The sequence below is a fragment of the Typopeltis vanoorti genome, chromosome 8 (genome assembly GCF_054136105.1).
Source record: "Typopeltis vanoorti isolate ZY-2024b chromosome 8, IOZ_Tvanoo_1.0, whole genome shotgun sequence".
Classification (NCBI taxonomy): domain Eukaryota; kingdom Metazoa; phylum Arthropoda; class Arachnida; order Uropygi; family Thelyphonidae; genus Typopeltis; species Typopeltis vanoorti.
In genome coordinates this window covers 61,492,852-61,520,453 of record NC_143556.1, presented here as the reverse complement: position 1 = coordinate 61,520,453, position 27,602 = coordinate 61,492,852, and the positions used below count along the sequence as shown (strand labels likewise).

Below are 27,602 nucleotides of genomic sequence, written 5' to 3'. Positions count from 1 at the left end.
TTCTTATATCTCTCTTCTGTAACGTCGTTTTCACCTGCAGTCCTGTTTGATATTGTTTGTAATCCACTTTACACCAAATTGTGTCCTCTTCTTCACTTGTGGAATGCAGCTTACTATTGCTTACAATTTCCCAGGCACTAATGATATCCTGGCCTTCCAAGACTATTGTAATCACCTGCTTTATAATTCCACATATGTTCTCTTTTCTTTGATACTCCTGTATGTCTGTTCATCTTTCAAGTTAAAACCACCTGGTCACTCTTTCTCTCTCCAACAGGGAGGGGGAGATGTCATCTCAGTTATTATCAGCTCTTCTGATGGTATGACCAAATACAAAACTCTTGAACCTCTTGTTCCCTCTATTACATATTACCTAAGACATCTGCCCCACAAGAATTTCAGAAATTCCATTCCCTTATTACTACATGGATTTTCCTCTTGTAACCTATTGCCTATAGCATAAAATCTCCCATAACAATCATTCTTCTTACACATGCCAAGTGCTGAACTGCCCAAACATCTCTTGCTCCCCATCCTCTGTACTCCTTAGCTTGTAGCAACATCCCACTAAACATCTTGTCTTGCCCACCTCTGCCTCACACCATATACTTGCAAAACCATTAGTGTCACTGCCTTCCAAAGCAACCACCACTCTTAGAAGACATAAGTCATCACTTATGATAATCAGTATTACTACTGCATTTTCCCTTCCTATCCTGCCAAAAATGCTGTACCCTGCTAATTCTATTCCTGTTATTATATCATCTTCCATCAACCACGTCTCAGAAATTCCAATAGTCTTTGGCCAGGTGATGTTATCAATGCCACCAATTCATCTCCTTTATTCTGGATACTCCTGGCATTAATATAAAGCATAAAAATGTTACTTCTTCTATACCTATCATTATTCCCTGTAGAGCCCACTGAACTCAGTGTTACCTGATGTCGTCCTACTTCCCCAAAGCACCCCTTCCCACAAGAGACCCCCCCTGCTACCATCTACTATGAGAATTCTAGTGTCCCTGCATTGATGCACTGACCCGTTCAGAAAACAGCAATCTCTCCAGATGCTTATGTCCTTCTCATTCAAATGCAAGCGGTCTCTCGCATACAGTACCTTTCTGTCCTCAGATGCCCTCTAAGCATCCGGGTACTCCAATCCTCTTTTCTGACACATTCTGGCTATTATGCTATTCATTATTACTGCTCTTCTACTCAGTTCATCATTATCATGCCTGCATAACACACATACAATCTTTCCTCTCTGCGTTTTTTTTTTGTACAACTTCAATCATAAATCTCAAGATCTCTTGCCACCCGATTTACACTGCCACTCAGGTCATTCGTGCCCACCACCACCACAATCATCTCATCCACGCTTTCACCCTGCTTAATTGCCATAGCCACACTTTCTATCGTTCCTCCAGGCAAACACTCCTCTGGCATCCTATCTTGCACACCACGGATCATTGAGTCTCCATACATCATACTTCTTGCCACTCTGTTCCTTTATTGCTCACCTTCATCCCTCACTTTCTCTAACCCTTTCTCTCTGTGTTACCCTACTTACTTGTTGTCCTGGTATCACTCTATCCCTGGTTCCAGCACTTCCTCACATTCTTCTCATTTCCTCTCTCCAACTGTTCCCATTCTCTTCTCTTCTATCATTCCCATAACTCTCTCTGATTCCCTCTCTTCGATTGTTTCTATTCTCTCCTCTTCTATCATTCCTGTAACTCTCTCTCTTTCTCTCTCTCTCCTACTCTGATTCGCCTAAATCTCATCTTTTATGCTTCTGATCTCATTCCCGAGACATTCCACCCCCTCTTTCAGCTCATCTACCTACTTCTCTCTCTCTCTCTCTCTCTGCAAGTTAGCCACTCTTGCTCGTGATTCATCCTCCCAATCAAGAAAATCTCCAAAAACTTCACAGTCATTCAAGCCTTCCACACTCCCCACCTCTTATTTTTTCATTCATATTCTGCTCATCATTCTCACCCTCTATCACACTACTTTTCTCTCTAGTTTGAGATTCTCCCATCCCAGATGCAACAAGGTTGGTAATTGTAATATCTAACTCACTAAGTTCCTCCCATTGCCTACATTTTGTGTGCATATGCATTCCTACCCCCCCCCCCCTTTCTCCCACCCACCACATAATCCAACTGCCGGGATGCATATATACCACATATCCAACTGCCAGGATGCATACATACCACAAACAAATTGGAATATATTTATTGCCATATCATCAAGATTAGCACTAATAGTATTCTTAAAACCTTAACACATAGTGCCAAGGTTATTTGTTCCAATTACACAGTGTGTGGCAACTTTGTCCTTTTGTGCTTTTTCATCTCTCTCTCTCTCTCTCTCTCTCTGTCTATCTATATCAGGACCTACACTCGAAACTGAAATGTAAAAAGAGCAGAGCAGAGGTTAACAGGAGTAAGCGAATCCACTACCTGATTAAAGGACTACAAACACAGTACCAGGACCAATATTAAATTAAACTTACAATCAAACTTTCATAAATCATAATGTCTATGAGCCTTTTCTCTCTCAATTCAAGAGGATGTGCCTCTGCTCTACGCAACAGAATAGTCCTTGATCAGGTACAAAAATATCATATAGACCTAATACTTCTGCAAGAAACAAACATCAACTCCTCATCCAATTTATCCAGAAGATGGGCAGAGTGGCCTTATGACTTACAGCACTCTGCAACCCAACAGCATCACGGAGCAAGAGTTAGCTTAGGTGTACATCATAGATCTCCCTATAAACTAAAAGTGATTGCTGATATACCAGGATATGCCTTGTATACTCACATAATAGCACCCAACCATAATACCCTACATGTCTTCAACATCTATATACCACAGCAGGATGCTCTCGCATCACAAATCCTGGATTTTGTTCAAAACCATCTTTCTAGTATAGACCAAGAACATATCATAATAGCTGGAGACTTTAATTGCACTCTTGACCAAGAAAAAGACAGACTTCAGTGTGCTGAACATCGTAGCCAATTAATAAACAAACTTCAAACACTGGTAAACGATAATGAATTCATCGACGTCTTTCGGCATCAACATCCAGATAAGAAATCCTACACATGGAGGTCAGCAATCACAGCGACAAATAGGCCACTCTACCAAGCACTGCTGGACAGATACTACATTTCCAAACACACCTTGCCTCTAGTTAGAAACATCTCACACATCCCTTCCTACATTTCAGATCATTGCTTCATCAAGCTGCAACTTTCATTATCTTTGGAAGCATCCAAATCAGGAAGTGCCTATTGGATCTTCAACAATACTCTCCTGAAAGATCCAGCTTATATAATAAACATTCAGGCTTTAATAACCAACCTCACTCACTCGAAAGTAGATACAGAACCAATGAAAACATGGTGACCCCACCTAAAATCACGAATAAAATCCTTTACGCAGATCTACAATCACCAGAAAAATCAACAGAGGAACATTAGAATCAGACAACTTGAAGAACAGCTCAAGTATCTCCCAGAAGAAAGCCCTGAATATCACTCTGCCTTTCAAGCCATGCAAAGAAATGCAGAATTATCGGCAAAAGGTGCCCTATTTTGATCGCGGCATACACAAATGAATCTTTCAGATGCCCCCACAAAATATTTTTTCTCTTTGGAAAAAAAATGCCAGGCAGCAAACTCCATCTCTGCAATCAGACTTCAAGATGGCCGCATCACAGAAGATCCAAGTAAAATCATTTCTGAAATCTTGCAATACTACAAGAATGCATACAGCTCTACAGGAACATTCCAACATGCCATTCATGAAATACTGAAAATAACAAAAAAAATCGCTGCAACAGATCAGAACCACTCAGAAAACAGAATCACGCTGGATGAACTGAAAACTGCATGCACATCCTTACCAAAGAACAAATCTCCCGGCTTTGATGGTCTCACTAATTAATACCAATTGCAAAATCATTTCCAAAGTTATAGCAAACCAAATAAAGCCAGCATTGCCTGAAGTTATTGGCCAACACCAAACGTACTCAGTACAGATCAGAACCACTTAGAAAACAGAATCGCGCTGGATGAACTGAAAGCTGCATGCACATCCTTACCAAAGAACAAATTTCCTGGTCTTGATGGTCTCACTACAGAATTTTTGAAGTCATGACCTCAGTAGCATGTCTTTTGGAATCAACTCGGACTACTTCTCCTCAAAACACTGTGAGAAGTCTACCTCAATGGGCTCCCACAATCTGTCATGACCTCAGTAGCACGATTGATACCAAAGAAGGGAGACTACACGGATATCTGAAACTGGCATCCAATTTCCCTAATTAATACCGATTGCAAAATCATTTCCAAAGTCATAGCAAACCAAATAAAGCCAGCACTGCCTGAAGTTATTGGCCAACACCAAACGTACTCTGTCCCAGGAAGATCAATACATGAAAACCTCCATTTAATAAGAGATCTCATCCACATTGCAAACAGCCAACACGAAAACCTTGCACTTCTTAGCCTTGATCAGGAGAAGGCTTTCCATAGGGTAGAGCACGAGTACCTTTATGAAGTACTAAAGGCATTTAGCTATGGTCCTCTCATCATTGAAACAGTGCAATTGCTATACAGAGATGCACACTTCTGTTTAAAAATCAATAACAGACCCACGCACACTTTGTCATACTCTTGAGGGATCAAGCAAGGATGTCCTCTCTCTGGACAGTTATACACACTGGCCATAGAACTCTTCTTAAAAAGAGTACACGACACCATCATCTTCTAACGAACCAGCATAACAGATCCACATACAAAAATAACCCTATCAGCATATGCCGATGTCATCACTGTAATAATCCGAAATGAAGAAGAAATGGCAGTAACCGAGGAAGCACACATTATATGCACAAGCCTCAGGGGCCAAATTAAATTCTTCAAAAACTACTGGCTTGTGGTCAGGCAGATGGAAGGATGGAAATGATTCTCTGATAGAATATACCTGGTCAAGTGAAAGACAAAGATACTTAGGTGTGTACCTTGGCAACAGAAGAATATATAACACACTGAACTGGACACAGCTGCACAACCATTTTAAACAGGTGCTAGATAAATGGAACAGCATTCGTTCCATATCTTCACTTAGAGGAAGAGCACTAATAGTTAACCAGATGGCTGTGAGTGTGTTATGGCATACCCTCAAAGTACTCACACCCCCTGAAGAATTTATCCATCACATTCAAAAGGAAATCAAACGTTTCCTCTGGAACAATACTAACCGGACAACATACTCTGAACTCTGCAAGCCACTCAATAAGAGAGGTCAAGGCCTGATTTCCCTTGAAAACAAGATTACATCCTTCAGGATAATCCTTCTCCTAAAGACACTTCAGTCCAGTCAAGCTTACGTAACCACCTTCGATTACATCATGAAATCATCCACCTGAGGACTTACACCTTCCAGAATCCTTCGAATGGTCATTTCTGCACCATCTCCTCTTAAACTACCTAATTTTTACAAAGATGCTCTGCAGCGGTGGAAAAAGACCGAACTTCATCACACACTTCAACAGAGGATCAACAGAGTCAGCTGTACTATCAGAACCACTGTCTTCGAACAGAAAATAGCAAATCTCACAACTGGCCAGCCCTTTCTTTTCCCTACATGGAACTGGGCAGGAATAATAGGGGGAACCTCCTGACCCAGACCCTAATGTGGAAAAACATTCACAAGCCTACCAATGAAGAACCCAAAAACTGAAAAGCAATACCAACAGATGCAAGCTGCTATTAGAAAAGCCTATCCAGATATTGCTACACCTCAGGGAATCCGTATTTCTCCTAGAAACTGCGGGGAGCCTACCTTTCATCTTGCATCATCTGAAGCCTCACTTCCAATTATTCCCTCCGACTACAAGAAAATATACCACTTCCTCATATCAGTGCCTCCAACTTCGCCCTTCTTATATTCATCCTTAACTCTCTCATTTACTAAGCTGCACATGCCACCCAGTTTTCAGTAGGATCTTCCATATAAATCGAGGTGTGCCAAACCACATTCCGACATACAGTGGAGGCTATGGCATAACATCTTCCCAACTTCTACTAAGCCCCACAAATTTCATCTAAGACAATCGGATCAGTGTCTATTCTGCGAAGTTTCAGGCACCTTGGAATACACATAATCTAACCTGTCCTGCAAACAAAGCAATGATCACCTACACCCTGAATACAGCCTCTAGCACCTGTAACTACGCACACAGCCAAGAAGACTAGTGGAATTTAGTCCATACAGAAGAGAACAAACACAAAATATGCAATTTCCTCTTCATCTGCACCGAGGCCATCATTTACAGTTTCTACCTTAAGCAAACAAGAAATAACCATCAACCATCCATCACTGAATTGGAACAAACCCTCATGTGTAGCCTACGGCAGAAACTACAAAGCAGGCTTTCACTGGAATTTGATTACTACAAAGAAACAGGAACTGTCACAAAATTCATGGAGGAGTGGAATCCAACTGGTACCCTGTTCTGGATTGCCGACGACAATGCACTTCAGCTGAAGAATAACTAAAAGTGATGCTGAACTGTAATATTGACTCTTACTGAAAAGACACATACCGCCTACCATGAATGTACTTTTTCCCTTCAGTTCTATTGTATATCTAAAAAGAAAAACCTTTTTTTTTTCCTGTAATATACATTCTTATAATATGTAAATAGTCCGATTTTTGTTATCTATTTTCCAATGTATATTTTATCAAGCTCAATAAAAAAAAAATTTTAAAATATCTATCTATCTATCTCTATTTATCTATGTCTTCATCTATATGGTGATACAATAATGCCATCTAAAGACATTTAGAAACAAAGCTGAACTTTTGTCATTATTCTTCTCCTCCAACTTCTTCAACTATATTGGAAACAGTGCATGACTACCCTCATGTGGCATAAGAATAGTTTTTGGCATAAAAAGAAGTACTAAAAAATGCATCACTGAGATTCTCTTTCTGCATCTGTACTTAAAAATTGCACTCCGGAAATAACACTTAATCCTTATTGTCTCTACACTTTTTTTCTTTAGTACTTAGTCAATATCTACTCCACAGTATGGAAGCATGCCTATATTCAGGCCATTCCAAAAGAAGGATATAGGAGTCTGCCATCATGCTATTGATTCATTGTCCTCACCTCAGTCTTCTCTAAAATAGTAGAATGATATTTCTCATAATAAGCCAATAGATGTTCACAAAGTGATTAAGGAAGCTGTACTGTAGCTAGAGAGGATTTTTTTATTTTATTTATTTATTTTAAAAAATATTATATTTTATCCAGACTGCAGCTGTTCCCCAACTAGCAAAATGGCTGAGCTCATTTGTCAAGCCCTGCTATAAAATATCCCTTTAAGATCCCTATAAAATTGATTCTCTCCTTACTGGCTAGTAAAGGGTATATTAAGTAGAGGCCTAAAGTCTTTAGGAGGGTTAACATCTTCCACTTATAGTGTGTATGTGTGTTATTGCAATTTTTGTATTGTATCCCAGGTGATGCCTCTGTGATAGATATAAAGTACAGTATTGGAACTATTTAATCTCTGTTTAATTAGATCTTTGGGCTGTTTCTTTTCTTCTATTAACTTCTATATATGTTTTCATGGCTAAGTACTATTTTTTTTTGCTGAACTAACTGCCTCTGTTCCTCATTTCCTCTTTAAGCATGTAAACAGATAAGTAAACTACTGGCTATCATATATTCATTGTTCATTCACCTTCAAACATAATGAACCAACTTCTGATCCTTCCCTTTCATTCCATCTGTCTTTGTGCTTTGGAAGTATTCTCTGCATAGAAGTGATACCTAAGAACTACAGCTTTCAGTTGTTAAAAAAAAAAAAAAAATATATATATATATATATATATACAGGGTGTTCGGGATAAATTTGACAGTTTCGTAAGGAAAAAGAAAATCTTCTTTGTATCTATTAAATTTAATGAATTGACAAAAAAACATTACAGGCAGAGTTAATTACAATACTATCAACAAGATTTACTCAAAATAACCACCATTAGCATCGATCACAGCTTCAATTCTGCTTCGGAACCTCGAACAAGCTGATGCTACAGTCTCCCTGGGAAGGGCCGCAAAAACTGTTTTAATTTTATCCATTAACTGGGCTTTTGTATTACTGGAAGTGCGATTGGTGTCTTTTTCAACTGCGCCCCATACAAAATAATCCATGGGGTTAAGGTCTGGGGAGTTTGGAGGCCAAACATTTGGACTGGTGAAGTCGTAGAAATTTTCAGACAACCATTTTTGACTTTTCCCAGAGGTGTGGCAAGGGGCCGAATCCTGCTGCCATACATACGGCCTACCATTGGCTACCCTTGTTATCCAGGGCTTGACTACAGTTAGCAACTCCATGAACAAAGCCCGAATTCCAATGCCAGGGTTCTTCAACACCTGTTCCTGCAGATTTGCGAGGAATTCTGCTGTACGAACGCAATCAGATCGTCTGCTAGGGATCTTTCTTCTTGCTACATCCTCGTAGTCACCATTGCAAGTCTCTAGTTCATGCCTGATTGTTTTTACTGTATTCAGGGAGCATTGGGCAGCAGTCGTAATATCCTTATTTTGATGGCGGGCACGAATCATCATGATACAAGTTATTCTCTTCCATGATTCAGGTGGGTTCCAGCTATCCATCCTTTCTGACATCTTGTATATGAATGAAGAAGGGTCCAAACTTTTAAATGAAGAGAAGTGTGTGTTAATACATGATGTAACTTACGGAAAAATATAATTAATTATAAATATGTCAAATTTATCCCGAACACCCTGTATATGTATAAAATTTTTTTTTTTTTTTTTTTTTTTTTTCTTAACCACTTTCTGACATCTTGCACTGATAAGTTTTGATGCGTTTTGCAGGATTGATAAAAAAAAAAGTAGAAATATTAGAAAATGAAGTATTACTTTGATATAAAATATTAGTCATTTCTCAGCAGAATTTGTAGGAAAATGCCTCTATCAATGTTGATTCTAAAATTTCTGAAAAAAAAAAAATTGTTTCAGCTTTTCCAGAGTACTGCTCACATCTGATATCATGAAAGTAAGAAGTTGTCATCAGAATCTTAACCAGATGACATACTGACAAGATGCAGAACATGCTCTGTATTAGATCATTGATGTGATACTGAAATTTATTTGACTGCATCTTGCTTTGTATGTACATTGGTGTCCTAAGAACCATTATTCACATAACAACAGCTTCATAACTCTCCTTAAACTCATTCAGTGTAACAAAGTATTCATTATAGCCTTAGAAAATCCCATTCCATTTATTCAACATTCTACAAATCAAAAAATCTAGTTCTCATATTCCTGCTAACTACATTCTTATGCAACTTTCTCCTTTTTTATCATATATTGAAAGATTTCTTCTGCATCTAAAATATATAGAAATAATATATAATAAATATATAGAAATACATAAAAAATAACCAGGACATCCTCTTAAACGATTCAATGATGACTTCTAAGGCCGGAACAGGCCATGCTAGGCCTAAATCCCTGATACGCATGATGATGATGATGATGATCTAAAATATATTACTTACTAAAGGAGCTTTATGAAGTAGGATATCAATCTCTCCATATAGGAAGCATTCCATAGACCTGCCTCCCTCTTGTTCCTCTGCCTTCAGTTACTCTCCACCACTTCACCAATTAACTAGGTATTTAACTTTTACAGCAGTTTCTATGTATTGTCATAGCAAACAGTTTTGATTTATATAAATTCAAGAAATATTAGAAAGGAATTTATTTAAGTTAAGGGATATTACATCCCATATTGTTTCATAGCCGAATAAGAAACTCAAAGAGTTTCATACCGAATATAGTAAATATATAAAGTTCGGCGAGTCCAAGTGTAAGCAAATACCTGGATAGTGTTACAACTGACCCTTTAGGGAGTGCAACACTGAGGCAACTCATGGTAAGGGTGGAGCAAGCTCCAATCACTATTCTTGATATTTCTCCATAATGTGAAACCCAGCTCCTAGGAGCTGTATTACTGTTCTACATTATGAGTGAGAGAAGGTCACTACCCAGACCGGTTTCATCCTTTATTGAGGTCTCATTAGTGAGTAGGTAGACCTAGAAATACCAAGTTTGTAGCAAACAGAACTTACATATACCCTACTATGAGAATCGCCAAGAAGGTGTCCTAATAAATTATTAATTATATGAAGGCTTCAGTTCGGCGACATAAACTTATTTAAGTTAAGGGATATTACATCCCATATTGTTTCATAGCCGAATAAGAAACTCAAAGAGTTTCATGCCGAATATAGTAAATATATAAAGTTCGGTGAGTCCAAGTGCAAGCAAATACCTGGATAGTGGTAACACTATCCAGGTATATAATAATGATGACTAAAAAATTTAATCCATAATTTCCAGTTGCTAATCAAAATAATGTGGTATATTTAATATAAGCAGTAAATAACATCAGACATTTAATAATTTAGGCAAACTACAGAGATAACCCTCACAATACCAGAAATAACAACTTTATCAGAAGGATGGTATTCATGCAATGCTACCAATATTGCAGGTGTTTCATCCAGTGCAACCTTTTTGGATGTCAAAGGTAAATAATCATGACTTTATATTAACTGAAATTCAGAATACAAATTTCAAACTATATTTAGTTGTTATTGTGTTTTTAAGTAATTTGATTATGGTTTATTCTTTTAGCAGAAATTAATTCTCATAATTGAGTTATGGATGTTTTCTTTTCAAGAAAAATATCCATAGCTCAACAAATCTATACAGTAGACAAATCTGTACAGAATATCATCTAGATTGGGAATATGTGTCTGTAACATCCATTATTATTTTGTTCATGCTGGCCTTACTTTCATTTACCATACAAAGATGGTAAACATTCATCCCATACATTCATCCCACCAGAGCATGGATGTTGGTAAATGTCTTTAGGTGGAGAATGATTTTCATTGACTGGTATCTTGCTTATTGAAGGCCTGAAGTGTTTGGTCTCTAGAGCAGGGTTATTGATTAGACTGTCCATGGTAAAAATTGTGCTACTTATTAGCAACCTTTCATTGGTGGGGCTGATATGAAAAAAAAAAAAAAAACTAGGACATATACAAAAGGATAAATCATACTCAGATTTGTCTGGGGTCGAGCTCATGTATTATGTAAAAGTTCCTTGCTCTTTGTATAATGGTGTGGTGTAGTATAGTTGCAGACAGGCTGAAATATTTGGTAAGATATTTTTATAAGTTGGAAAAAGTACAGGGAGATGACAAAAAAATGTTTAGACAAATTGATTTAGTGAATAAGAAGAGGCTGATTATTATGCCTTTTGAATACAGGTCAAATACAGGCCAAATAGAGGCTGTCAGAATCAGATTTTCATTTATAACGAATAGCTGAGAATTTTTACTAAATAATTTAAGAAACTTACAACGTAAACTAGGATATACATTAAAATAAATTTTAATATACTTCCAATATTTCGGCAACGTCACATTGCCATTTTCACAGGAACTTAAGAACAAGACACGTTCATGTAGGCACAACAAACAGTAAGTGAGGAAGAAGCAGGAAGCAATTCTTTCTCCTAAAGGCCTGATGATTCCCCCTAGCGGGCAATATTGTTATTCTTGGGCAATTGGGCTAAAGGTCTTCTGATGTAGGGTTCCCAAATTTGGGGCAGTCTCATGCAACCAAATTTGTTGAGGTTTGGATTGTTTCTTAGGGCTGAGGCCGATTCCATGAAAAGCCTTTCGTATTTGAATTTACTACAGTGTATTATTGTGGCTTTCTTCCACCGTATTCTATGGCAGGTATCCAGCACATGGTCAGCAAGACCAGATTGGCTCTATTGGTGAAACCGGATGTAGTCCTTGTGTTCTGAAATTCTGATATTTGCTGTTCCTGCCTATTTGGCCAAAGTAGGACAGCTTACAGCTGCAAGGGACCTATTATCTAGGGGGGGGGTTAGTCTTTAGTAGAGCGAATAAGAGATGCCAATTTTTTATATGGTCTGTAACAAGAAGTTAAGTCATGTTTTTTTTGAATTTTTGTAATTTTTTCCGAGGTGCCTCAGATATAAGGTATGGTGATGGATTTAGAGTAATCCTTGTTGTGAGGTGGGGGAGGGGGGGGGGTGGTTTACTGGTTTTAATATTTTTTGGATTTTTTTTTGGGGGGGGGTAGCCATTGGCTGAGAAAGTGTTGAGAATGTGGTTTAGTTCTGTGGTTAGAGCATTGTCATTTGAACAGATAAGTTTAGCCCTGTTGTGTAGTGTCTTAATGACTCCATATTGTTGCGAGCAGGGGTGGTGGAATTGTTGGTGACCTTACTAAGAAATGAAGGCAGTTGTTTTTTTCCTCTTCCAGGGTGAATTTGATTCTGGGGTGTTGGTTCGAAACCACAACTTCCTACCGAAATGGTAGTCAACCTTTCGTCATTTAGTGTGAAACCTGAAGCACTCGATGCCCTCACATGTGGCCACAACTTCACCATTGCGCCAAGAAGAATATCTGCTGAAGATATTATGATAAGAATTGAATGCGGGATACGACACTTTCCAAACCACATCGCCAACGATATTAGACTGGCCGTGGCTTGTGTTCTGAATAAAGCTGAACCACCAAAAGTCAACATGTTCAGTTAGGAAATTAAATCTCTACTAGAATTAAAGAAAAACAAGGAAATAATAATCACTAAAGCTGATAAAGGGAGTGCTACAATATTGAAGGATTACACAGGTAAGCTGAAAGCTCTATTGTTAGATCGGGTTACTTACCTCCCTATCGAGTACAATTCCACCAACTTACAAATTAGAAAACTCCACAGGCTCGTTAAGAAGGTCACTTCTTAGCCTGTGGAAATCACTAACAAATTAAAACCATTTAACTCCATACCCCCCTCGTATTTATGGACTCCCAAAAATACATAAGGAAAATGTGCCATTACGTCCCATAGTGGATGGCATTGATTCCCCCATATACAAACTAGCTAAAAACATTTGGCCAAAGCTCTCTCACACTATATTGGCAACATACCTTCACACATAAAATACTCAGCCCACTTCAAAGCCAGCATAGAAAATCTTACACTGACGTAATGGTTAGTTTTGATGTTGCCTCCTTATTTACAAATGTTCCACTCAAAGAATCCTTAGAGCTAATCCAAGCTAAATTTCCTCCCATATCACAGCCCTATTTCAGTTCACAATGAACTCAGGCTATTTTGTTTGGCAAGGAAAATTCTACAAACAAATAGAGGGGACAGCCATGGGTTCTCCATTCTCCCCACCCTTGGCCAACTTTTATATGGAGACTTTTGAAGAGAAAGCCTTAAACTGTGCTCCATAAAAAAAACAACCATTTGGCTTTGCTATGTTGATGATGTGTTCGCTATTTGGCCACATGGCTCCGATGCACTCCTCTCCTTCCTAACACACTTAAACAACCAACACCCCACAATCAAATTCACCCTGGAAGAGGTAAAAAACAACTGCCTTCCTTTCTTAGACACACTAGTCACCCACCAGCCTGATGGAACCTTGGTTTTCTCAGTCTATAGAAACCCCACCCATACAGGCAGATACATTCACCAACAATCCCACCACCCCTCCTCGCAACAATATGGAGTCATTAAGACACTACACAACAGGGCTAAACTTATCTGTTCAAATGACAGTGCCCTCACCACAGAACTAAACCACATTCTCAACACATTCTCAGTCATTGGCTACCCCCCCCCCCCAAAAAAAAATCCAAAAAATATTAAAACCAATACCCCCTCCTCACAACAAGGATTACTCTAAATCCATCACCATACCCTATATCCGAGGCACCTCGGATATAGGGTATGGTGATGGATTCTAAAATTCTAAAAAATTCTAAAAAAACATGACTTAGCTTCTTGTTACAGACCATATAAAAAATTGGCATCCCTTATTCACTCTACTAAAGACCAACCCCCCCCCCCCCAGACCTACCTGGTGTATACTAGGTCCCTTGCAGCTGTAAGCTGTCCTACTTTGGCCAAACAGGCAGGAACAGCAAATATCAGAATTTCAGAACACAAGGACTACATCTGGTTTCACCAATACAGCCACTCTGGTCTTGCTGACCATGCTCTGGATACCTGCCATAGAATATGGTGGAAGAAAGCCACGATAATACACCGCATTAAATGCAAATATGAAAGGCTTTTCATGGAATCAGCCTCAGCCCTATGAAACAATCCAAATGTCAACAAATTTGGCTGCATGAGACTCCCTCAAAAGTGAGACACCCACTATAGTCCCCATGGGCGCTGAAGCCTTCTATGGGGACTATAGTGGAATCAGAAGCGTTTGGGGGCATTGAGGTGGCCTAGGGGTCAGTGGCTCTTTATAGAAGAAATTAATAATATATATTTAAAAATTAATTAATTTCGTGATTTTGTGATTAGATAATCATTTAAAATTTAAATATTGCATTTTAATTCATCTTATGCCTGTCTTACACGATCAATTTTTTTATCAATTTTCTATTTCAATTATTTAATCATTTGAAAATTTACCATGTCAGATAGAAATAGATGTCAATTTTCTATGTCAATGAGAAAATAGAGCATGTATATATGCTTGTATAATAGGTTATGTTTACAGTAGCAAATATATTCATTGTATTTCATTTCAAAATATATATAAAATATATAAAACCACTTTTCTAATTGATTTGTACAAAAATAAACCCAATTTTATAAGTTAATATTACGAGTAAAAATAATAATGGCAAGAAAGAAATAAAATCATAAATTTTAATTAGCCTAGTTAACCTACTTATATTGCTAACTAGAGGGAAAAAACAAAGCTAATATTATTCGAAACTTATTATGTTTTCTGTGGTTATGTTTTGTAGGTTTCTTGTTTATATCTTGTGTAATTATTTTATTTATTAATTATTATTTATAATTATTCGGACAGTGTAGTGGTCGGACGAACAAAATGCGCTTGTGTGCAAAATAAAAAATTGAACATGTCATACGGGATATTTTAACTTCTATTTTTTATATACTTAAAAAATTTATTCATTTTTTGCTATTGTGAAAATTGATTGTGCCATACAGGCTTTAGTCTATCCACGCAGCAGACGAGTTCTTAACTAGTAGTATGTCGGTCAACTATTATGTAGATAATTCACTCAATTCAGCATGTTTTGACAGGAATATGGGTGCGTGCAGTGACTTGTTCAAAGCACGAGTACGATGGTATCGCAAACAAGTCGATGCATGCAAGTCAATTCAGGATAGATTTCAAATCTATAAATACCAGTGGTTTAGGAATAAGTTTCATTATTTTTCGTGTGCTTTGCCAACAATCATCAGTCGAAAGTGTGATGGATAAGTGGAGTCATACAAAGTGTAAATTAAATCTTTTATTTTGTGAATAGTTTTACAAATTTTATTACTTCATTATGCCTGAATATAAGAAGAAATGTCGACAGTACAGTATTGAGTATTTGAAATATGTTTTATTCAGTCTCCTATGAACCAATTATTACCCATGTGCTTGATTTGCCAAAAAGTGTTTTCAAATGAAGCAATGAAGCCTTCTAGGTTACAAGAGCATTTGACTAAAATGCATGGTGACAAAAAGGATAAAGATTTGTCCTATTTTCAAATACTAGAAGAAAAATATTTTAAACGTCTACCTATATCAAAACTTTTTACATCATCCACTAAACAAGATAATGATAGTTACAAGCTTCTTATAATATTTCATTATTAATTGCAAAAGCGGGAAAACCACACACAATTGGTGAGGAATTAATCTTGCCAGCAGTAAAAGAAGTAATAAACACTGTGCTTCATAAGCCAGTGTCAGATATCATCAGGAAAATTCCTTTGAGCAATAATTCAGTGCAAAGAAGAATCGATGAAATGGCTGAAGACGTTGAAAAATCATTATGTGATTATTTGAAGACATGGCAATTTTCCATTCAACTCGATGAATCAACTCTCCCAAATAATGAACCACTACTTTTATCATATGTATGATTCATAAAAGAAGAAAAAGTTTGTCAAGAATTATTATTTGCTAAAAACTTGGAAGTGGATACAAAGGCAGAATCTATGTTTAAATTCATGAATAAGTTTTTTGAAGAGAAAGACATTCCTATTCGTAATATTTTGTCTGCTGTTACTGATGGTGCTCCAGCAATGGCAGGGCGCCACAAAGGTTTCATAGCGCATTTGAAACAAGCAGTACCAAATGTACTTACTATACATTGTGTTCTTCATCGTCAACATTGTTAGAGTTCCTAGAAAACAGAGACGATGGATTGCGGGCCAACCTGATTATGTCCAAAAATGACATTGCTTATTTGACAGACCTCCATAAAATATTTAATGAAGTCAATCTACAACTACAAGGTGATGAATTGAATTGAATTAAAACAAAAAACGTTATTGCCGCTTTTGTAGGGAAACTTCTGTTCAAGCGGAATATGGGCCGAGGGGAATATAGCCACTTTTCAAATTTATCAGCAGTGTCTCTCAAAAAGGAAGATTTACTTACATACTACTAACACTTGGAGGTTCTCCATGCTGATTTCAATGAGCAATTCAAGGATATTCTAAACATGAATATACCAAATTGGGTTCTAGATCCTTTCTCACATGTAAGCACAGCTGGATCATCAAATTTAGAAGTGGAACTCATAGAATTCACAACAAATGAAGAACTAAAAATAAAATTCAAAACTGGATACTAAGAGTTCTGGCTTCAAAAATCAATACCGACACTGTACCCTGGATTATGGGAAATAGTGCAGAAATTTTTAATTGCATTTCCATCTTCTTATTTGGCTGAGTGTGGGTTTAGTGCTGTAGTGAATTTACTATCTAAGAAAAGGAACCGATTGCATATAACTGAGCGTGGCGATTTACGACTGTTTTTAACAAAAGTTGAACTCGATATTAACAAACTTTTAAAAATGCACCAGGCTCATCCTTCACATTAATTTGTTTTTTCTTTGTATTTTTACTTGTAAGTTCGAAATAAACCATCTAATACATTTGATGGTGTTTTAATTATTACAATAAGATTCTTACTAATGTAATGCAATCTCTTAATATGTATTCCACATTTTCATATTTAAACCATTGTATGAAACTGTGCATAATGTTATTCGAGCATACATTTTACAATCTTTACATATGGGCTACATTTCACCAAAATCGGTATAGCAATAACTGTGTTCAAGATGAAGCACATATTGGCCACTTCTTTTTAAAAATTTAACGGCATAAGCAGTAATGTATCATTAGTAGCTATTTACGTCAAAAATATCAAATGGTTAAACGCGGAAAACTGTTATAATGGGGGGGGGGCGTTATAAAATTTATGTCTTGCAAAGTGGGCAGTGGCCCGAAAAAGTTTGGGACCCTATGGTCTACAGTCATACAAAGCTTATGAGCCAAGACTTTTGTAAACACTTTGTAAACCACCGATAGTAGACTGATGGGTCAGTAGTTTTTCAGGACTTCTACTTCACTTTTTTTATGTATCAGAATTAGGGTAGCCTTCTTCCATGTTCTTGGTACATAATTTTTCCTCAGACATAAGGTAAATAGTTTTGCCAAGATTTTGTAGACCATTTCTCCACCTGCTTTTAGAAGTTCAGCTATTATTCCATCCTCACCTGCGGCTTTTCCATTTTGCAAGCTTTGGATGCTCCACATAACTTCTTCTGGTAGAATCTTTGGTACTTTAGCTATTTCATAGTTGGCTTCTTCTTCTTCGTCATTTAATTCATCATCCTGATATAATAGTGAGTAAAATTCTTCAATTCTTTTTGCTATAGCATATCTATCTCTGGTTATGGTCCTATCTTGTAGTTTGACAGCAACCATCTGTTTATTGCTGTTTGGCTTTTTTGAGACTATTTTCAATTGTTTGCTGTATTATTTTACAATTGAATTTCCTTATTTTGTCCGTGATACATTTTCTGATAGTTTTGCACAATTCAGTGTATTCAAGTTTATTCAGTAAGTTATTTGATTGTTTCATTTCTCTTCATTTCTTCATAAGCTGTTTTGTTTCTTCAGAAATGTCTTGTTGTTCTGTGGTACCATTTCAAGTGAGCATTGTAAAATTTTGGGTAACAATACCATTACTTTCTGATGGATCAGCATTGTCATCTATAATAAGATTTTTAATTTTTAATTTTAATTTTTAAAATCTATTGTTTTAGTTCATGTTGGAATATATCTTTTTTAATGTTGAGTTGAAATATTGGTCAAAAATGCATTGTATTTAAGCATCATTCACCTCATGCTGTTTTTCAGCTTGTGTGGAAACCTTTAGAATGAATTAACCACATAAGTTGAGGATTTACTATGCTTAGTTTTTTTTTCTTTTATTTTTTGTAACTGCTAGTGGTGTTCTCTTCCCTGCTAGCAAGCGTTACTTATTTATTTATTTATTTTTAATTATTTATTATTATTTTTTACTGCATCATGGTTCCATATTTTTAATCATAATTTTAATTAATAATTTTATAATAGCTCAACTACATCATTTGCTGGCAATGCAGAATTGCATCACAGAATTATTTTCAGTCTTACCACTGAATGGTTTTTGTAATGATTAAACTCAGAGATTTTTTTTTTTTTTTGAGATAATGGTGCCATTTCCTCCAAGAGTGCAATCTCTAGTAATTGAAATTACAGGATGTGAAGAGGCCAGGTGTTAAAAGAGATGTTAAGGCCTAGCAAGATTTGCTCTTTCACTCTTTATGGCAGATGAAAATAATTAGTTGTAGTTAAAAATATGGAAGCCTGTGATAAACTGTTATATTGTTTTCCATTCCAAGGTAGATTAATAGTTCCTGTAATGGTAGGAAGCCAGGTTAGAACAGTGAAAAATTGAGAGATTTTTTCTTATTATTATTATTATTATTATTATTATTCAGGCCTCCAAGGAGTCAAAAGACTCATCGAGGGAGGTCCTTTCTAAGACAAAGTCTGTCAAGACTCATCGAGGGGAAGTCCCCCTCTGAGAAACACAAAGTTTATCATACCACTCCTTAAACCCACTGACCGTTCTCGCTCCCACCACTCCATCAGGCAATGCATTCCACGGCTCAACCACCCTCCACACAAAGAAACCACTCCTTACCCTCTTGCTCACAGTTTCCTTTCGTAACTTCCAGGGATGGCCTCTTGTCATCACTCCTTCCCGCTGATCAACCAAGCGAAAGAACTCCCCAGTGTCAACCCTGTAACCACCTCTCAACAGTTTAAAAGTCTCAATCATATCACCTCTCCTTCTTCTATCCACCAAACTCTGCAGTCCACATTCTCTCAGCCGATCTTCATAACTATCCTTGTACAGTCCTGAAACCATCTTTGTCATCCGTCTTTGTATCCTTTCCACGGTTAATTTATCCCCTTCAAATCCTGGGGACCAAATCTGAGAACAATAGTCCAAGTGTGGTCTGATCAGAGACTTATACAACGGAATGATAACCCTCTTATCTCTGCAGGTCAGTGTCCTTCTCATAATAGCAGCAATCCTCTGTGTTACCTTCACCACCTTTGCAATATGTCCCCTAAACTTCAGGTTTCTATCAATCATCAACCCCAGATCTCTTGTCTCCCCTACTTCCTCCAGTATAACTCCTCCCATAGAGTATGCAGCATCCCATCGATGTTTCCCAAACCTCAAGACCTTGCATTTTTCTTCATTAAACTGACATCCCCATTCATTTGCCCATCTATCTAGCTTATTTAAATCCTCTTGCAGGGCTACCACATCTGCACTATTACTAATAATCCTTCCAAGCTTCGCATCATCCGCAAACAACTGAATATCCCCCTGCAATCCACTGGCTATGTCATTGATATAAAGGTTAAACAATATAGGTCCTAGTACTGAGCCCTGTGGGACCCCACTTGTAACCCTCTGCCTCCTGGAAACTGCTCCACCATACACAACTCTCTGATACCTATCAGACAGCCAATCCTGAATCCAGTTGACCAATCTGACATCCAGACCCATGTGCTGCAACTTAAATATCAGCTTATCATGTGGCACCCTGTCAAATGCCTTCGCCAAGTCTAAGAAAATTTAGAGCAGAATTTTCAGCAGAATTTATTGAAAACATTTAAAATCTTATCCAGACTTTCTCAAAATAGGATGAAATCAGTAACATAAGAAACAATATCTCAAGCAAAGATCCCAACAGATTTTCTGGTGAGGTCACCTTTACAATGACCATGAAGATGTATGTTATCAAATTTTGCTAACATCAGTGCAACTCGAGTTATGATGAATTTTCCTGGGATATAGGAACAGTGCCTATATTGCAGTTCATACAATGCTATTTCCCCCAAGGCTAAATGTTTTAACTGCCTAAAGATCAGACATATCACCATCATTGTCTTTCATCATTGTCCTAAACATTGCAGGAAAGATGAAAATTCTGTATGCGCATTACTACTTTTCCCTTATAACTTTCACCACAAGAGTAAGAGCTTGGGTACAACCTATTAAAACAACATATACATCGGAGACATATAAAGAAGACACTTTCAAACAAACTGTACTTGGTAAAATCACCACAAAGTGTGCTACAGTATAAAAGAAAGTAGTCCAAAAATTCTAGAACAGCAGGAGCCACTTTCGTTATCTGATGCAGATGGAACATCATTAGATAACATTAATAACAATGCATTTATTATTATATTTGCACAGTTAGAAGACCAAATGCGAACAGATGAAACTTATATAAGGAGAAATCAGAGAAGACAAAATAGAAAAGCAGATAATGCTTCCCAAAGAACTTAGTCTCCAGACAAGATCACCCAAAATACAAAAGATGAATTAATCAAAATTTGAGAATAAACAGAAGAAATTAAAAAATGAACTAAGAAAAAAAAAGGAACTAAATCTAAAAGGAGAAGTGTTAAAAATGCGGAGAAGTGTTAAAAATGCAAAGATGGAGAAGGCTGTGGATCAATAATTGAAGACTCATCAGGCTCAGAAAAGTTCATGGACTATGAAGAACTATCTCACACAGATAAAAGGAAAAGAAAGGGATACACTTAAAGAAAAAATAATAAAGTTCAGCAAAATAAACTTTTCTCAGTATGATTTACTGAGCAAGAACAGGAGTGCAAGATTCCATCTTGCATCTGTTCTCTCATCATCTCTGAGGCTAATACTATTTCTATTAACAAGCACTTCTCACCTATTCCACTCTCCTAATTGATCTTTCATTTCACCTGTTATTTCTTCTGATCTCTTGCTCACATCACTCATTGGACTTCTTTCTAGCCAGCAAGTCTTTATACTTGACTTACACCAAATTCCTTTAAATTATTATTATCTTCATATGGAGTCAGATACATTGCATGGGAGGTCATGCTGTCATATACACAGCTTATCACACTGTGCCTTAAATACATTCTCTGCAGACACCACACTATCAAATAATGCATTCCAATAATTCACCACTCTCCATGCTCACATGTTTTGGGTGGTACGCCTAAAATTTCCCTTAAAATCCTTGACATTGTCCAGAGGTGAGCAATTAGGCCTATTCAGGAATCCTCTCTTATGGATTCACTTCAGCGTCTATCTCACAGATGCACTGTGTCTATTCTACAGGTACTCCCATGGTCACTGCTCCAGTATGTCTGTGTGGTTAGCATAGTGGCTATGCGCTTTGCAACCATATGCCTGGGAAAGGAGTGTCCTAGGTTCGATTCTTGTCGACGATGTGAGGAGCTTAAGGCTCTTTCTCAGCCATAGCCAAGTTAACCAGTCTTGGGCATGGACAGCAGAGTTTTTTCATCCTGCAAGCAAGCAAGCTTGCCCTATACACACAAGCTACAACCATAGGATATAGTACTTAATCCCTTATTAGGAGGGCTCAACCAGTTCTAAGGGTGCGGTCGAGGAACGGGGGGGGGGGATCCCACACAAATTAAAAAAAAAAACAACTGCTCCAGTGAATTGGGAACTATCATTCCTGCTGCTCTTCTATTCTATTAATAGAAAGAAGAGCAGCAGCTGCCCAACATCCCTTTACTGTGCAATTGCAAACTCATTGCACCCGCTTTTCTTTTATTCCGTCCATCTCTGTTCTCTGGTACAGCCTTCCTTATGAAGTGTTCTCAAATAACTGCAACCTGTAGCTCTTTAAAAAATTATTATTATTATTATTATTACAACACCTCCAGTGAGTCCAAAGACTCCCTGGAGGTGTTGTAATAATAATATTGTAATAATAATAGTTGCAATGTACGTGGAACTGTCAGATAGTAAGTCGTTTAACTTCTTCATGTAGTCTTTGGAGTTTGCTTTCATAATTATTATTTCTTTGTTCTTCCTTAAGTCCCCAATAGCTTTCCTATCATATGGAGTTGTATTCAGTTGTGTTTGTTTTGCTGTTGCTAGGATGATAGTGCTTTTGAATCTAATGTCGTTGGCTACACCTTGTGGTAGTGGGTAGAGACTTTTTTCAATTCCACACATAAAGTCCATTTTTGGGATGTAATTAGGAGTGATAGAAAAGTTAAAACCTTTTTTTAGAATCTCTGATTTATGTTTTGAAAGGAGTGATTTGACAGGTTGAAGATCACTTTGTTAACTGGGAGGCCATTGTGTGTCTGGTATTTTTTCTTGTACAGTTCGTTAAATTTTCTAATTTGTTTGGCTTTATTGAACTGGAAAGTTTTCTCGTAGCTATCTGACAGTTCCACATACAAAATCCTCACCAGAGATCCCACAATGAAGAACCACAATGAGACAAACTTCCTGATCCGTAACATGAATACTTGGCCTGAAGAATTAAAACAAAAACTTAAATCCTCACATCCCATCACTCCTAGACTGTACGGGGCACCTAAAGTGTATAAAGAAGAAGTGCCACTTCGTCCGATTGTGGATGGCAGGTCATCCCCAACGTACCTATTGGCTAAGCACCTAGCGAATTTACTTAAAGGAAAAATTAGACAAACAGAGTCCTACTTAAAAAATTCTCAACACTTTGTGGACAAACTAAAAAACATAAAAATTACACAAACAGACATAGTGGCCAGCCTAGATGTAGTGTCCTTGTTCACGAATGTACCAGTAGAAGAAGTAATGAACATTATCAAAGATATCTTTCCTGCAGATATCACAAAGATGTTCGAGCATTGCCTACAATCAAATTTTTTCAAAGTTAACAAGATATACAAACAGTTAGAAGGCCTAGCCATGGGCAGCCCTCTGTCACCACCATGTGCAGACCTTTTCATGGAGAAATTTGAAGATGAAATATTCACCAGCATTACTCCTAAACCTTCTATATGGTGGAGATATGTGGATGACATCTTCATCATATGGAAAGACAACTTAGAAAGCCTACATCTGTTTGTTAACAGAATCAATGCACTCCACAATAAAATAAAATTTACTCTAGAAGTAGAAAATAACGAACAGCTACACTTCTTGGACTTACTAGTAAAAAGACAAGGAAACAGCATCAAACTGTCTATTTACAAAAAACCAACCGACACGGGAAGATATCTACATTACTCTTCTAACCATCATAGGTCACAGAAACACAGCATCATCCACATGCTAAGAAATCAAGCTAGAAAATTTATCTCTGACGAGGAAGAAGTTCAAACAGAACTGTCTCAAATAGCTACAACTCTATCACAAAATGGTTATCCTAGACACATCATCAACAAATTTCTATACATAGATAACCAACAAGAAAGAACAGTCGCCCAGCATATCTCAACAGCAGTCATCCCCTTTATAGGTTCAACTTCAACAAAAATTGCAAGATTGTTAAAGACACATAACATCAGGGTTGTATTTAAACCAACAAATAGCATAAGACAGGTCCTAAGATCCCCTAAAGACAGCGTGCCATTTTATAAATATCCAGGTGTGTATAATATTCCATGCACGTGCGGTCTTTCCTATATCGGACAGACTTCGAGAAGCCTGGAAATAAGACAGAAAGAACATATAGGCGATGTTAATCACAACAGAACGATCACCTCAGGATTGGCACATCACTTTTCAACTTCGAACCACACTATAGACTGGAATAACAGCTCCATGCCCTACGTAGACGAGGATTACAGACATCGAGTATTTAAAGAAGCGGCAGTTGTACTACGTACGGGAAGTAACCTAAACAGAAATCAAGGGGCCATTCTGAACGATACCTGGAAAAATCTAATTAACTCCCTCAGTTCAACAGAGCTACAGTACGCAAATAATCATATTACGCGTTTGCATGTAATGCGTGTTCATGATGCTGAGTAGTTATGTCACGCGAACGTGTCACCCTAGCTACCTAACAGGTACTAACGGTGCTTTGTATTTTGAAACCTTTTTTTGCATTTACCTCTTTTTTGTACTATGCAAGCCTTGAGAAAGCTGGTCAGTTACTAGCGAAACCGGTAGGCAATTTGTAAGAGCTTAAGTATGTTGTAAATATATGGTCTTTGTAACAATAAATCTTTATTTTGTAATACTTTATGACCAAAACATGTACAATTTAAAGAGTATAGCACAGACAGATGAGGAGAATACTAGAGGCAGCAATGTGAATGCAAAGGATTGCTGTGTCTAGAACTTTAGTGCTGTAATTGGAATATTTGAGGACCGGGAAAGTAATAGGCAACTGAGAATAATTCTAGAAGTTAAAGAATTACTACATGTTCCATTAGTTTCATGGAACTTCAACAGAGAGCTGAATTGGCTGAATAGTGTTAAAGAAGGAATGAGCATTTTCCTTTATCCAAGTACGTCTATACACGTGAAGTGCGACCATTAATAGTTCAGTTATCATTGAGAAGATTTATTCTAAATAGTGTTGCCATAGTGTGCTAAGTAAATATAGTTGTAAAGTGTGCCCATAGTGAAATTGATGAGCAAAGGATTTATCCAGTAAGAACCGTCCAATTTTATGTTACTTCAGTGCAGAGATATATGTGTAATTCCTCCTGTTATTCCCCACATTAACTATATCGTATTTTGCTGAAATCAGCCGGAGTATGAAGTATGAAAGTGTAACAAATTTTACTATTATCACAATTGTTATCACCATTAATGTATTGAGACTTTATTGACTGTGTGATAATAGTAAAATTTGTTACTAAGAGATTTTGTGATATTGAACTCTATTAAAAGTTATTTTGGTATTGTGAAAGCTATAAGTCTGATAGCAGAATGCCCATAGACTGAATCTGTAAGATGTTGTGACCATTTAAGCTAAGACATTTATATTATCTTGTTCTCAGAATTGAGTTTATATGTATAATATATAACCCTGAATTAAATGTTTTGTTTTGATGATTTTAAAATTGTGTTTGCCTGAATCTCTTTTACTGCACCCTTCATGAAATTATCGGACCTAGCGGGAGCTTCAAAAATAAGATATAAACTCAGTATACGTAAGAAATAATATTGATATAAAATTAGTTGATGCTTGGTTTCACTATATTTCATTAGACTAATCTAGATATAGAGTGGCGCAGTCTAAAAATATAAATTTCTCTATATTTAAATTAGTAATCAACCAGCAACTTATTACTTGTTTAAGAACAGAGTTAAAACAAGATGGCAGATCAAAAGCAAGGAAGTACAATCTAACAATATGATGGAAACATATGAGTTACTCAAGGAATTTTATAGAATAAATGCAGGGAAAATTTTCAATATGTGGTTGAAAATATGGATTTCAATATGTGGAAGAAAACAAAAAATCACTCCTGGACCACATTTATTTCCTTCTTCTGTCCTTGTATTGTAGGAATGTTAAGACTGATTTTATGCTTAGAAAGTGGCGAATCGAAGTTGTCAGTGATTGTAAGTGAATTGTCACTGAATGGGTTTAAGGAAAGCTGTGATAAGTATTTTGTGAATAATGATTAGTGTAGGCTTTCCATGATGAGTCTTGGGACTTTGTGTGGAAGTTTCCATTTGATAGTAATGTTAACATATATATATATATATATATATATATATATATATAAACTGGGAGACTTCTATAGATAGATTATCAGATGCTGTTGCTGCTAGTTTGAAGAGTTCTGTACCAAGGCAGTTGATGCCAGTACATTTGTCTATTTAAGCTCTTAATCTCTTTTATGTTTTTAGCTGATAGGTAGCTGATATTAGCTGATAGGTAGCCAAATCCATGTTCACTATTTTTTGAAAGTAAGCATTTTTTTCCTTTTTTTTTTGTTGTCTATTCATAGAACCTCCTCCAGTTCTTTCCAAGCCACATAATGTTTCTGTTGTACCAGGAGGTCAAGCTGTGTTGCCATGCACTGCATATAGTCTCATTGACCATAATATTACTTGGGTCAGACTTGAAGAAGATGCCAGTCAGAAATCCATGAGAATAGTTCACATTCCTGATAGTTATCGTTTCACACAGCATTCTAATGGTTCACTTGTGATTCATGATACAAGCAAACAGGATGAAGGATGGTACAGATGTATTGCAGCAAACGAAGGTGGATCAAACCAGGAACAGTTATTTATTTTTGTATATTGTAAGTATAAAATATATCTTCAAACTTTTGCTTATAAAAAATAATAACCCATATTTTATGTATATAAGATATGTTCGATGTATATTATATTTGTCAAGAAATTATATTCTTATTTTAATCAATTAGTGACTACCAGTATGGATTCTGCTATTCAAGATCCATAGCTGACCTTGTAACTTACATTACCCTCCACATGTGCCATGGAAAAGTTTGGAGAAAATTGTGCTGTTCCTCCTCAACATTTCTAAATCTTTCAACTGTTTATGGCATCGTGACCTGCTTAACAAATTGCCATTCTTTAGTCTCCCTGTTACCCTCTGTAATTGGGTAGCCAGCTTTCTCTCTGATTATTCTCTCTGAATCATGGTAGATTGCTTCCTCTCTTTGAGCATCACCTTCATTCTGGAGTGCCTGAAGACTCTGTCCTCTCACCTACTCTCTTTCTCCTATACATAAATGAGCTACTTGGATTCACTACTAATCTTATTCATTGCTTTGCAGAGACTACTATCACCAGCTTTGCAGATGATAGTAGTATCCACTGATGAAGTATGTGCCAGGTTGTGAGACAGTTATGGTTGAAGAAAGCCAGAATGAGAGTGAAAATAGTGGCTTGATAGGGAATTGCGATGTACAAGATGGCAACGAGAGTGCTGATCTAAGAAAGAGTGAGAGCAACTATACAGAAAGAGAAAATGGTTTGAATGATAAAAAAAATGAGGAATTATTTGTAGGAAGTGAGATCGCTAGGTTGTGCGCAGTGATACAAAATGCGCAGCGGCAATTAGAGCACCTGCAAAACTCTTTCCAGAGTGATTCAGCTAATGCAAATAAACAGTGTAAGAGTGGGAGAGACCATACAACACTCTTTCATTTCTGAAATGAAGGAAAGAGTGTTGTATGGTGACTCGTTATTAAGAGGCGTGATAGATAGGAGTGTAACTAAATCGTACTTACCGGATGCGAAATTTAAGGATGTAAGTGAGAG

The 27,602-nt window shown here is 37.0% G+C and overlaps 1 protein-coding gene across 1 annotated transcript in view; it reads left to right on the top strand.

The window, feature by feature from the left end:
* The window catches only part of LOC150104035 (hemicentin-1-like), a 594,473-nt gene that overhangs the window by 196,262 nt on the left and 370,609 nt on the right, over nucleotides 1–27,602 (top strand). Inside the window, exons 9-10 of the mRNA XM_090396386.1 lie at nucleotides 10,536–10,657; nucleotides 26,315–26,614. Of these exons, the coding sequence (XP_090252512.1) occupies nucleotides 10,536–10,657; nucleotides 26,315–26,614 (422 nt within the window). The remainder of the gene's footprint in view (nucleotides 1–10,535; nucleotides 10,658–26,314; nucleotides 26,615–27,602) is intronic.